General features: G+C 39.8%; 1 protein-coding gene across 3 annotated transcripts in view; it reads left to right on the top strand.

Annotated features, from left to right (window-relative positions):
• Window positions 1-13019, top strand: part of LOC122561158 (phospholysine phosphohistidine inorganic pyrophosphate phosphatase) — a 194819-nt gene that overhangs the window by 109069 nt on the left and 72731 nt on the right. For all 3 annotated transcript variants that reach the window (XM_043712654.1, XM_043712652.1, XM_043712653.1), the window contains one exon: window positions 9950-10041. In XM_043712654.1, the coding sequence (XP_043568589.1) occupies window positions 9950-10041 (92 nt within the window). The remainder of the gene's footprint in view (window positions 1-9949; window positions 10042-13019) is intronic.

Here is a 13019-nt window from a genome sequence, read left to right as displayed (position 1 = left end):
ACTGTTTAAAAAAAAAAGCTAAGCAGATAAGGTGGTTAAAAGGAAACTGATCATCACTTTGGCAAAGCAGGTTTGATGGGCCTAATTTATGAAGTTTATACCTTGCTTTCTGAAGTGGCTTCTATAGATTATAAAGTGATTTCTTTTAAAAGAAAAGATTATTCTCAGTGCATATGAATTGGACCTTCGGGCTTACAACTGGAAATTTCAGAATGCTCAGCTTGGGAAGGGTATAGCCAAATACCTCTGACTGTTGTGTGTGGGCATTAAAGGTAGAAACTATATGTGAAACCCTTAGGGAAGTAATTCTCTTGAATGAATATAAAAGTCCACTCTTTTGGTAAGAACTCACATAAAAAGCCAGAAGGTTGCAGCGCCAAGAAGGGCAGCTGAGTTGTCTCCAGTTACAGCCTGGTATAAACATTTTCCTTCGCCACTAACCTAAAAAAGATACCAGGTAGAAAGATGAAAGAAGGCAATAGTCAGTGATGAGAGGGACAGTTGGGGATGCCCCAAGATCTCTTCCTCAGGTCAGAGAGGAAAGTGCTGGGAGTGGGAATGATGTCTGATGGCCTAAGCATTTCTGACATCACAAAAAACACCTTCATGCAGATTACTGGAATTTGAGAAGTACACAAATCAGTGGAGAGAAAAGACTATGGGTTTCAAATACCACGATGTAGCTCTGACTACAGCTGGGAAACCAAATATAAACACTACAAACTATCCAGATGTTTGTTTGCCTGCAATTTTCGTTGATTTGGATAATCAAAGGAAGTGTTCAATATGTTTTCTCTGAGTGAGGCTCAGAAAGTTGATCCAAAGTTAAGTAGTCCAATCATCTCAAACTGAAGTTGAAGTCAAGGGAGTTCTGAAATATTGCTACATAAAAATGGGATTTTGATGGGGAAACGGAGACCTTCTCTCAGATGCACAGATGAAGAGTCGACAGTGATTCACCAGGTACTGTACCACTCAAATAACAGGAAGAAATTTTAAGGAAAGCACATGAAATTCCCTTGGAAGGGCATGTTTGATCTAGAAGATCTAAACACATGTAGATCAATATTTTTACTTGGTCAGGTCTTTATAGAATGTCGTACAGTTTTGTAAAATATGCCATACACAACAGACTGTCGAAAAGTGCAACATACAAACAAGCCAGCATATTTAATTGCCATATCAGTTTTGAGAGACCATTTAGCTGGATATTAATGTGTTACATAGAACTTTTACTGAAAGCAAAAACAGGACACCAGTGTATCCATGCTATCATGGATGTGGGTACTTGATTTCCAGAGGCCATACTCTTAAGAGCAATCACTTCTATCATAGTGGTAGAGGGATTAATCAAATTCTTCATTCGATATGAGTTGCTGATGGAGATCCAGTTGAATCAAGATTCCAAATTTATGTCTCAAATTTTTAAGGCAGTTATGAGTAGTCTGTGTATGACACAGTTACAGTTTTCAGCATTCCACCCATGTATACCAGGAGTTTATGAAAGATACTATGAAACCCCAAAAGTGATAATAAGGACATACATCATGGATATCATCAAAATTGGAGCAAAGGACTGGAATTTCTTTTGTTTGCCATGCTGGATTCATCTAATGAGTTGACTGGTTTTAGTTCTTTTAAATTAAGTTTTAGCCATGAGGTAGGGAGACCCTGGAAAGTAAAGCTTTTAGGACTGAAGGGTGAGTCATCCATGTTATATGACATCTGTGAATTGGCTCACAGAGACATGCAAAGTTGCTCAAGATCACCTCGAGCCATCAGAAACAACTGTGAAACAGTGGCTGTGAAACATGCCAAGTCTCAAACATTTCAACTGGATTGAGGTGTTAATATTACCTCCTTTATAAGGTGAACCTCTGAAAACATACAGGACGATCAAAAGAAATGAGCTGAAAATGTGTTGCTGGAAAAGCACAGCAGGTCTGGCAGCATCCAAGGAGCAGGAGAATCGACATTTTGGGCATGAGCCCTTCTTCAGGAATATATAAATAATCCAATCAAAAGAAATGGTTAACCCCAGGGCAATCTCGATTATCCGAACAACATGGGTGGGGAGTATTTTGTTTGGTTCATCGAATGTTCGGATAACACAGTTTACCCAAGCATCAGGACCTTGAGACCTTGTTTGGATAATCCGAAATTTGGATTATCGATGTTCAGATAACTGAGGTTGTTCTTTAGTATCTAAGTGACACCTCAGATTGATGGAAAAAGAATCTGCACTAAAATGTTGAAACACTGCACCCAGTGAGTATGGATCATTCAGATAGTAAGGACAGTGGGATATAGATGGGGCAAATAGAGATGAGGCAGAAGGAGAACTAGACCATTCCCAATTGAATCGCCGACTATCTAGTTACTTAATGCTGAACTGTTAGGCTGGTTAGACACCATGCTTTTATGTTTAAAGGCAGAAGAATGAAAACACTAACAAGGTTATGCATCAAAATTAAAGAAGTCTGTCGGGATAAACTAGGATGTACAATTTTAACCATACATTATGTGGAATTAGGAGATTTCTCCTATAAAATAGTTTCTTTACCATTTAGGGAAGAGAAACAGGCCTAGTGAAAGCAGAAATCCAACACATGTTGTAAAGCAGTCTAATTGAACCAAGGCAAAGCAACAGAATTTCCCAATAGTTTTAATGCTTAAGCCTGATTGGTGAATCAGATTTTGTATCAACTATAGAAAAATCAAGCAGCAACAAAGGTTTGTCGCTTGGAAAATTGCATTGATAGTTTTGGCAGTTGCCAGACTTCTTACCAAAATGGATATGTGAAATGGACACTGATGAATTTTGTTTTAGCATCGAAAACTAAAGAGTTATTTGCCTTTGTCATCCCAGCTGATCTTTTCCAAAACCTGGTGATGCCTTGCAGGCCAAAAATACTCCAACAACTTTTCAGACACTGATGAATCAAATGTTAGATAGTGTCCCTAATTATGCCGTATGCCTTGTTGTATTGGTATACTGTGACATGTGGGAGGACCATTTGGAACAAGTGGAAGTTTTATTCAGAATAATGCATTTAGCTGATTTTGGTGAAAAACCTTGCCAAAATGAATTTATAAAGGCAAGAATAACCTACATAGATTATATTACATGTATAGGAAAGGACAACTGCTGTGAATGGCATTGTGTGTGCATCTACAGTATGTGGATTGCAGCAGTTCAAGAGAGCAGCTTACTATGACCTTCCCAAGGGCAACTAGGGATGATGGCCCAGCCAGCCCACATCCCATAATTTAATAAAAAGCAATTACTTAATGCCATTTTCGCTGTTTTGTTTTGGTTTTTCATCATTAACCTTTCTCCTAAAAGATTGCAGCTCCCAAATGGCTACTATACAAACATACTTCAGTTAATTCCTAGTGTTGACTTTCTGGTAACTCTATAAATTCTTCAGATTTGAGTACTGAATTGTTTTTAACCATCCCAATTGAGTGATCCCTGTGTTTATTAAAAAGAAAAATGATTTTAAGACTGGAATCCTGATCAGTGGTTGGTAGTGAATGGTGACTCTTTGATCAATTCCTTACATTCTTCAGAAATGCTGAGGCCCAGTGCCTCCTTGCCCCTGCTCTGAAAAACACTACAGTTAGATCAGCTAACTGAGGACAAAACACACATTGGTATTCCCCCTAACCATTGGATTGGTTGGTTGAGTGGCTATGTACTATTCTAATGCCCTTTCTGACTGCTTTTCACAATAGCATTTACTCCAGCAACATGATCTATTAACAAGGTGTTCCATTTAAAATTAAGCTTTCAAAATTTTCCAAGTATTGAAAGTGTAATGAATAAGTGCCTTTTATTCAAGCTTTCTTTTATTAAAGCTGTCTGCAGATCGTGTATAATGAGTGAATGCAAAATAGATGCTGTTCCACTTCAGAGTGAAATGCTGTTGATTATTCTACAATTTGGTTTTGAAAATGAAATTAGTACAGGGCTCTTTTCACAAAGTGTCTCCTTGGTTAAAATTTCATTGAAAATTACTAAATTTACACCATTCGTAAGCAAGTAACAGTTCTAAAAATAAAAAGCATTATCTAATCAATTCTGCAATTTTCTTGCTTTGGACAAAGGAAATGCAAATTTATGGAAAATTACATAGTAACACTCTTCATGACGTCTTGTGTCTAAAACACTTAAAATAAGTCCTCACTTGCATAACAAAAGGTTTAGCTCGATTACGATTCTTTAAACCATAATAATGATATACAGAATATATTAACAAAACACTTCAAATTGATTCCCTCGTGTTTATGATTTAATTGGACTTAAGATTCTAACTGTCTGAGAAGTAGTCAATAAATATATTTGGATTATTATTAGCTATTAATGATTTCCATCAATTCAAAGATCATCCAGGCATTATTAAAAAGGCTGTTGTAGGAATTACATAATGCACTTGCTCACAGAGCTCTTTAAAAAAGAAAACAAGTCATTTGCTTATTTTGATTAGGTGTGACAGATGATTAATGTTGGACTGACTGACGTTGACAATAGGTCATCAATTTAAAACACAGGGCAAAATTTTTCCAGCGTCTGAATGATGCAGGTAATGGTGAGGAAGTGGGGAGAATACAATGAGAATGAAAATATGACTGGAAAGGAAAGTCTGATTTACTCCTGAAGGTTTCAATAGCTGGATGAGGAAGTTAAGTCACCATAGTCCCAGAGAATCACAGACCTAATCACTCATTAGAAAGAGATGACTGGTGATGGTTTAACCTGAAGGTCACCCATGCTTCAAGTGAAGGAAGAGTTTGAGAAGGAAGGAACTTCATGGTAACTTCAGCTGGCATGGGAATTGAACCCATGCTGCTGGCATCATGTGCATAGTAAATCAGTCATCCAGCCAACTGAGCTAACTAACCCCAAGTGGCACAGGCTCTATTTACTTACATCAGATGAGCCAAGAGGCCAAGGAGTAACAGATGAAGTTCATTTTAGATAAATGTGAGATGTTGCGTTTTGGTAAGGCAAACCAGGGCAGGACTTATACAGTTCATGGTAGGGCTCTGGGAGAGTTGCTGAACAAAGAGACCTAGAGGTGCAGAGGGATCATCTGCCCCTTGAAAGTGGATTGAGTGTAGGAGTTGGGAGGTCATGTTGCAGCTGCACAGGACATTGGGAGACAATGAAGTCTGCACATGCTGGAGATCAGAGTTGAGAGTGTATTGCTGGAAAAGCACAGCAAGTCAGGCAGCATCCGAGGAACAGGAAAATCGATGTTTCTGATGAAGGCCTCATTCCTGATGAGGCTCCGGCCCGAAACGTCGATTTTCCTGCTCCTTGGATACTGCCTGACCTGCTGTGCTTTTCCAGCAATACACTCTGTACAGGGCGTTGGTTAAGCCACTTTTGAAATACTGCATTCAGTTCTGTTAAACTTGAAAGAGTTTAGAAAAGATTTACAAGGATGTTGGTGGTATTGAGGGGGTTTAGCTACTGGGAGAGGCTGAGTGGCTGAGGCTATTTTCCTTTGAGTTTCGGAGGCTGAGGAGTGACCTTATCGAGGTTTATGAAATCATGAGGGGAATGAATAGGGTAAATAGGCAATGTCTTTTCCCTGGTACGGGGAACTCCAAAACTAGGGGGCATAGATTTAAGGTGAGAGGGAAAGATTTAAAAGGGGCTTGACGGGCCACCTTACGCAGAAGATGGTGCGTGGGTAGAATGAGCTGCCAGGGGAGGTGTTGGAGGCTGGTACAATCACAGGATTTAAAAGGCATCTGGATGGGTATATGAATAGGAAGGGCTTAGAGGGATATGGGCCAAGTGCTGGCAAAGGGGACGGGATTAATTTAGGATATCTGATCAGCCTGAATGAATTGGACTGCAGGGTCTGTGTTCCTCGCTGTATTAGCATCTATACCACAGCTATTAGCATCTCATTATTACCTAATCTCACTTCATTTATATGCAGGTTGCTACTTACCCAGGCAGTAGAGAGAAATTAAATGGCGTCAGTTTTTAGCTTGGAATTCAGAGCAGTTACTAGGAGGATGCAGCTTGCAAGCATCTTCTCTGAATATTCATATTGGCCAGTTTTCCTCCGCATTCTCAGGCATGCTTCGTGGGCAATAGACTGTTTGCAACCTCCAACTCAGATTTTGGTATCAAGAAAGCAGCTTTACCACATCATTATGACAAATGTACAATGCCAGCATTTCATCAATGCATTTTGGAGCTCCCTGAAACCTTGCATTGCAATTCTTTTGTCAAGCCACTTTTCATACAGGGACAGACACCCATCTCGTGCATCAGAACAGGGTGACTCTCAGATCTTTACCTTGCTTTCTTAGTGCTCACTCACTTTGCGCCAGCTTGGACACTCTTTGCTTTACCTGTATGCCTTACCTTCCCTTTTTAATTGTTGCTGCTTCATTTGGAACTTAAACTCACAAATCCCTTGCACACTTTGCTCGTCACAACTGGGGCAGGTAGAGATGGAGCATGATGAACTATAGAGAGCAGGGAGAGTGGCAGCAATGTCCTGAGGAGGAAGAAGAGGAGAGTGAGCAGGAGAAACATCACCTTCAGCATAAGATAGTGCTGCAGCATTGGATGCCACAAGCAAGGCAGGATTTAATTGGTACTCACTTTCAACAGATCAGAGTTGGGTGACATCATTCATTGACTGAAAAGTTTTTGTTCTTCAAAGGGCAAGCAGTACCTATATAGATCATTGTGGTGATTTGTGGCCTAACTCCATATAATCTGCCTTTGGCCCATTATTCTTAATACCTTTGGTTAATAAAATTTTTCTATCTCCGTTTTAAAACTAACAATTTATCTAGCATCAGCTGCCATTTGTGAAAGGGTGTTCAAAACCTTGAACACCCTTTGTGTGTAGTTCTTCCTAATCTCTCCTCGGCGGTTAACTCTGCTTTCTCTCCACAGATGCTGTCAGACCTGCTGAGATTGTCCAGCAATTTGCGTTTTTGTTCAGATTTCCAGCATCTGCAGTTCTTTTGGTTTTTTAAAAATTCATTTGTGGAATGAGGGTGTCACCAGCTGGCCCAGAATTTGTTGCCCATCCCAGTTAAAAATCAACCACATTGTTGTGAGTCTGGAGTCAATGAGAATCCAGACTCCCATCAAACTGTTATCTTCTTCTGTTGACACAGTTAGGGAAAGGATTTCTAACTTCATTTCAGATAAAACGTTAAACCAAAGCCCTGTCTACCTTATCAGACAATCAGAAATATTCAGTGCAATTATTTAAAAGATGTGTCTTTTGAGATGTGCAGCAGCGATTTGGTTAAACCTGGAGGATGGCACTTCTGTAGCTTTTGAAAATGTAAACTTCTAGCTACCAAGGAAATGATTCAGTGTGCAATGTGCATAACATCTTTCACTTTCAGGGATTATCCTGAATCATTTTTTTGGAATGCTTTTAATATAATTTTATTCTCCCATGTTCATTTTTTTTTGCACTGTTGATGATTATGTTCATGATATTTCTTTTGGAATAAGAACTTTTGTGTTTTGAATTCATTCTGTTTAAATTATATCTTGCTTAGTACTTTTGCCTTTACATGCTAGAAAAAGTAGAGTTAGATTCTTAACAAGTGCTGTTTTAAAAAAATGTTTTTTCACAAGCATATGGATGCACAAAGTATTAGAGCCCAGCATTGAAACCAGACAGTTCTGTTTGTTTGCACCAACTTTGTCCAACAAGTTTTAATATAAATATATCTTTAATCCTATCCCTATACAAAGATGTATTGCAGGAGAGGTACACCATAATTTAACGTATTCAGTTCAATTATGAAAAGCACAGCACATCAGACAGCATCTGAGGAGCAGGAGAATTGATGTTTCAGGCAAAAACCCTTCATCAGGAATGGGCTGATGCTGCCTGACCTGCATTGCTTTTCCAGCACCACACACTCACCTCTTTATTTCATTAATATTTTAATATTTGATATTGAAATCAAACCTCTCTGATTGGAAACTGATGATTCTTTCTTCACCTCGATCTACTCAGAATGCCATAATAATAAACTCCTAATTGTGTTTTTCACTAATTAAAGAAACTGGTTTGAATTTTCCCGTTTGCAGTTCGTACTTTTACAAGTGAGATTCCATCATTGCTCTCAGCAACTTTTCTTACACAGTCCTCTGTTCTTCATCTCATTCCCTGTACGTTGGGCATCTTTCTCATGTGTTTGTACAACAGTAAAGGTAGAAGTGCTTGCCTGCACCTTCCAGTGCTCATGCTACTGGTGCCATATTTATAGGCTGGGCAAGCACCATTTCAGGCATTGTAAGTCAGAAACTGACCCTCACACTGTAATGCTCCAGAATGATCTCTGAAGACACCACCCCAGTGTGGGCAGAGACGTAGAGCTACTATAGACAGGGTGATGGAGCAGAAAGCAGTGCCGTGTCCTGCTGATCACTGCAGAAAATCACAGCAGCAGGTTCAAGGCACCTGGACTAGGATAACCGCTCAGATCAATGCAGTGTTGCTGGCATTAAAGAACACACAGCAATGCTGGGAGAATGGTCAATGATCTGCATTCTGTAAACATAAGTGCCACCATCATCTGTCTGCTATGTGACACTCTTAGAGCCACTATTCTCTCTAAATCAGCCACTGCATATGTCTCTCACAAAGGCAAATGGACCCCGTTTCTCACTATTGCACACGTTGTACCCACTTAACAGCTCTCCCCTCATCCTCATCCTCCTCAAACTATTCACCCATCCTGAGCTCTGCATTTCCTACTTAATCGCTCGGGACATCTCACCACCTCTGTATTGAAGCACGCAAGATTCTTAGAGGATTTGACAGGGTAGATGCAGAAAAGCAGTTTTCTTTTGTGGGGCAGGATAGAAGCAGAAGACATAATCTCACAATAAGGAGTCAGCACTTCCAAGACAGATGAGGAGGAATTTCTTCTCAGGCTTCTGAATCTGTGGAATTCTTTGCCACCCAGAGCTGTTAAGGCTGGGTCATTAGTACGTTCAAGGTTGAGATGGACTGATTTTTATTCAGTAAGGGAATCAAGGGCTAAGGGACAAAGGCAGGAAAGTGGAGATGAGGTTGGTCAGGTCAGTCACGATCTCATTCAATGGTGGAAGCAAACTTGATGGGCTAAATGGCCTGCTTCTACATTTTATGGTCTGAGTCATAGAATCATAGAGATGTACAGAAACAGACCCTTCGGTCCAACTCGTGCATGCTGACTAGATATCCTAATCTAATCTAGTCCCTTTGCCAGCACGTGGCCCATATACCTCTAAATCCTTCCAATTCATTTACCCATCCAGATGCGTTTCTTGTGGTCTCTCACTCCTGCATCACCACTGACTTCCATCTACTTTCATCATACTCAATTCCTTCCTTTGTCTAATTGCAGGGAAAGTTCCCCATATACGTATAACACTTGTCAACTTGCACCTGACCCTTGGACATATGAGATTCAGAAGATGTCAGACCCCTTCAGCCAGCTGTGTCTCTACTTTGTCTACTGTGGAACTCTAGTGCGCTAAATATTCACAGCAGTTCAGCATTTTGCTAAATATATTTAATATTTTCTAATACTATGTAGTTGATTTATTTTAAAATTCCAATTAGTTCACTTTGTAATTTTTTTTTCAGAATTCATATTTTTCTCTTTGCTTTACTTGTGCGGACCCAGCTTCATAATAGTATGATTTTAGTTTATTTTTGAAAAAGCTAATGATAACAACTTAGTGACTTGATGGCTGTACATTGACTGTCCACCTTTTGCAACCTGCCATTTCCACATGTCATTATACTGCATTACAATATCCCCTGGTTCAATGACAGTGTTCAATGTCAGCTAATTCATCTTGGTGACAGTTTACATCAAATATTCTGAGAAATGCAAACACATCAAAATAATCTAATCTGACATCAAATACCTCATTCTTTCTTGACAGGTCATCATGATTGGAGATGATATTGTGAATGATGTAGGTGGAGCCCAGCAGTGTGGTATGAAGGCTGTCCAGGTCAGGACAGGGAAGTACAGGTTAGTGAATTTACAATCCTACCCTTCAGAAGACCCTTTAAAGGGTTTAATGAAAATGACTGCACATCTGTAGATCTGTAGATTTAAATGCCACAGAAATCATAGCACAGTTAAGGCAATGGGTGGAGAACTTTATGAAAGGTAGGAAAGAAAATAGGTGTATTCCAAAAAGCTTAGACTACATCTTACAGTAAAGGAGACTCTCTATTAAAAGTCATAGATGCATTTAAAAAAAACTGTAGGCAAAGAGAAATTTACTTAGTATCCATTTCAATCTAATCATGTTGTAGATTTTTAAAGATTCACGACATTCTTGCACTCCAACTCTATGGAATGGCAGATGTAGGAAAGATCAGACGTTTTCTTTTGCATTTGGCAATGATCCATGTCTGTCATAGGGCTTTTTAAAACTTCATTCGGACTTGTATTTTTACATCACAAATGTTATGGAGGTAAGCGTATGTAAGGAAGGCCAATTGATACAATTTCAGTTTTATGTACAACCTACAGTTTATCCGAAACCACAATTATCTAACTGCCTTTTGAATAACTGAAAGATTTTGCTTTTACAGCAGGAGGCTGTCATGGACAATGAGTATTGTTTATTCTTAATGCAAGAACTTCCTGACATTAGTCTTGAACTTACATTGCCAATTTAGACTTGTATCCTTTTACATCAAGGTTGTGATTTGGCTTGGAATAGTATTGACAGTTTGAAGTTGAAGCATTTACTGTATTACTCACTGTAAAATGCAAGTGACAATGAATCGTTCAGAATCTGACTTAGTATCTGCATAAATGCCTCTGGAATATCCCCTTTCTTTTGCTGCCTTTTGAGGTTAAAGCATCCCAATTTGTCAGTTCTCTCCTCATGTCTCCATCCTCCCAGTTTCTTGGATGTTTTCCTTTTGTACTCCATCACAAGGCCATTGACTGTTTTTTGCCAAATGTGTTTCAGGCCCAGAATGTGCATGTCGAACACTAATAATCACCTGCAGTCTCTGAACACCTTTAAATATAAATGAGACCACAGGGTAATGCTACTTCTGGGTTATTTATAAAGTGAGATTTTAATCATATTGAGATTGAGGTTTTTTTTGTAGCCGAGCAGGCGTTTGACATACTTTGCATTTTTTTTGCTATTACTGAGGGTTGTTGCTCTCCAAAGGTCACATTTCTGAATTCTTTCTAATTTATCTGTATACATGCTGTCAAGAATGAAAGAAGAATTTGGTTTATAAAAGAAGCATACAACATATTTCATTTGCTGGTCATCTTTCAAGAAAGATTCTGTTTAACGTCTAGTCTTGCATTTTAATACTCCAAGAAAAAAGGAGGGGATTTATTGATGTAATGGAGACGTGAAAACAATAGCTACTTGCATTCGTCTAATATCTCTTAACCCTGTCATTTTTTTAAACATTAAGATGACTGCAAAAACTCAACAATTGAAATTAAGCAGCTTAAATAAAAGAGGACCTGCTTTGGCATAAATTCAACATAGAGTCATAGAGATGTACAGCATGGAAACAGACCCTTCGGTCCAACCTGTCCATGCCGACCAGATATCCCAACCCAATCTAGTCCCACCTGCCAGCACCTAGCCCATATCCCTCCAAACCCTTCATATTCATATAACCATCCAAATGCTTCTTAAAATGTTGCAATTGTACCAGCCTCCACCACTTCCTCTGGTAGCTCATTCCATACACGTATCACCCTCTGTGTGAAAAAGTTGCCCCTTAGGTCTCTTTTAAATCTTTCCCCTCTCACCCTAAACTTATGCCCTCTAGTTCTGGACTCCCCAACCCCAGGGAAAAGACTTTGTCTATTTACCCTATCCATGCCCTCATAATTTTGTAAGCCTCTATAATGTCACTCCTCAGCCTCCGACGCTCCAGGGAAAACAGCCCCAGCCTGTTCAGCCTCTCCCCATAGCTCAAATCCTCCACCCCTGGCAACATACTTGTAAATTTTTTCTGAACCCTTTCAAGTTTCACAACAGCTTTCTGATAGGAAGGAGACCAGAATTGCACGCAATATTTCACCAATATCCTGTACAGCTGCAACATGACCTCCCAACTCCTGTACTCAATACTCTGACCAATAAAGGAAAGCATACCAAACACCTTCTTCACTATCCTATCTACCTGCGACTCCACTTTCAAGGAGCTATGAACCTGCACTCCAAGGTCTCTTTGTTCAGCAACGCTCCCTAGGACTTCACCATTAAGTGTATATGTCCTGGTAAGATTTGCTTCCCCAAAATGCAGCACCCGCATTTATCTGAATTAAACTTCATCTGCCACTTCTCTGCCCATTGGCCCATCTGGTCCAGATCCTGTTGTAATCTGAGGTAACTTCTTCGCTGTCCACTACACCTCCAATTTTGGTATCATCTGTAAACTTACTAACTGTACTCTTATGCTCGCATCCAAATCAATGGCTAGTTCTCCCTGTATTCCGTGAGATCTAACCTTGATAATCAATCTCCCATGGGGAACCTTGTCGAACGCCTTACTGAAATCCATATAGATCTACCGCTCTGCCCTCATCAATCCTCTTTGTTAGTTCCTCAAACAACTCAATCAAGTTTATGAGACATGATTTCCCATGCACATAGGACTGTCCCTAATCAGTCCTTGCCTTTCCAAATACACGTACATCCTGTCCCTCAGGATTCCCTCCAACAACTTGCCCACCACCGACGTCAGGCTCACTGGTCTATAGTTCCCTGGCTTGTCCTTACCACCCTTCTTAAACAGTGGCATCACGTTAGCCAACCTCCAGTCTTCAGACATCTCACCTGTGACTATCGATGATACAAATATCTCAGCAAGAGGCCCAGCAATCACTTCTCTAGCTTCCCACAGAGTTCTAGGGTACACCTGATCAGGTCCTGGGGATTTATCAACCTTCATGCGTTTCAAGACATCCAGCACTTCCTCTTCTGTAATATGGACATTTTGCAAGGTGTC

This window comes from Chiloscyllium plagiosum, chromosome 22 (assembly GCF_004010195.1).
Source record: "Chiloscyllium plagiosum isolate BGI_BamShark_2017 chromosome 22, ASM401019v2, whole genome shotgun sequence".
Taxonomy (NCBI): Eukaryota; Metazoa; Chordata; class Chondrichthyes; order Orectolobiformes; family Hemiscylliidae; genus Chiloscyllium; species Chiloscyllium plagiosum.
Note: the sequence above shows the minus strand (reverse complement) of the source record. Positions and strands in the feature narration are given on the sequence as shown.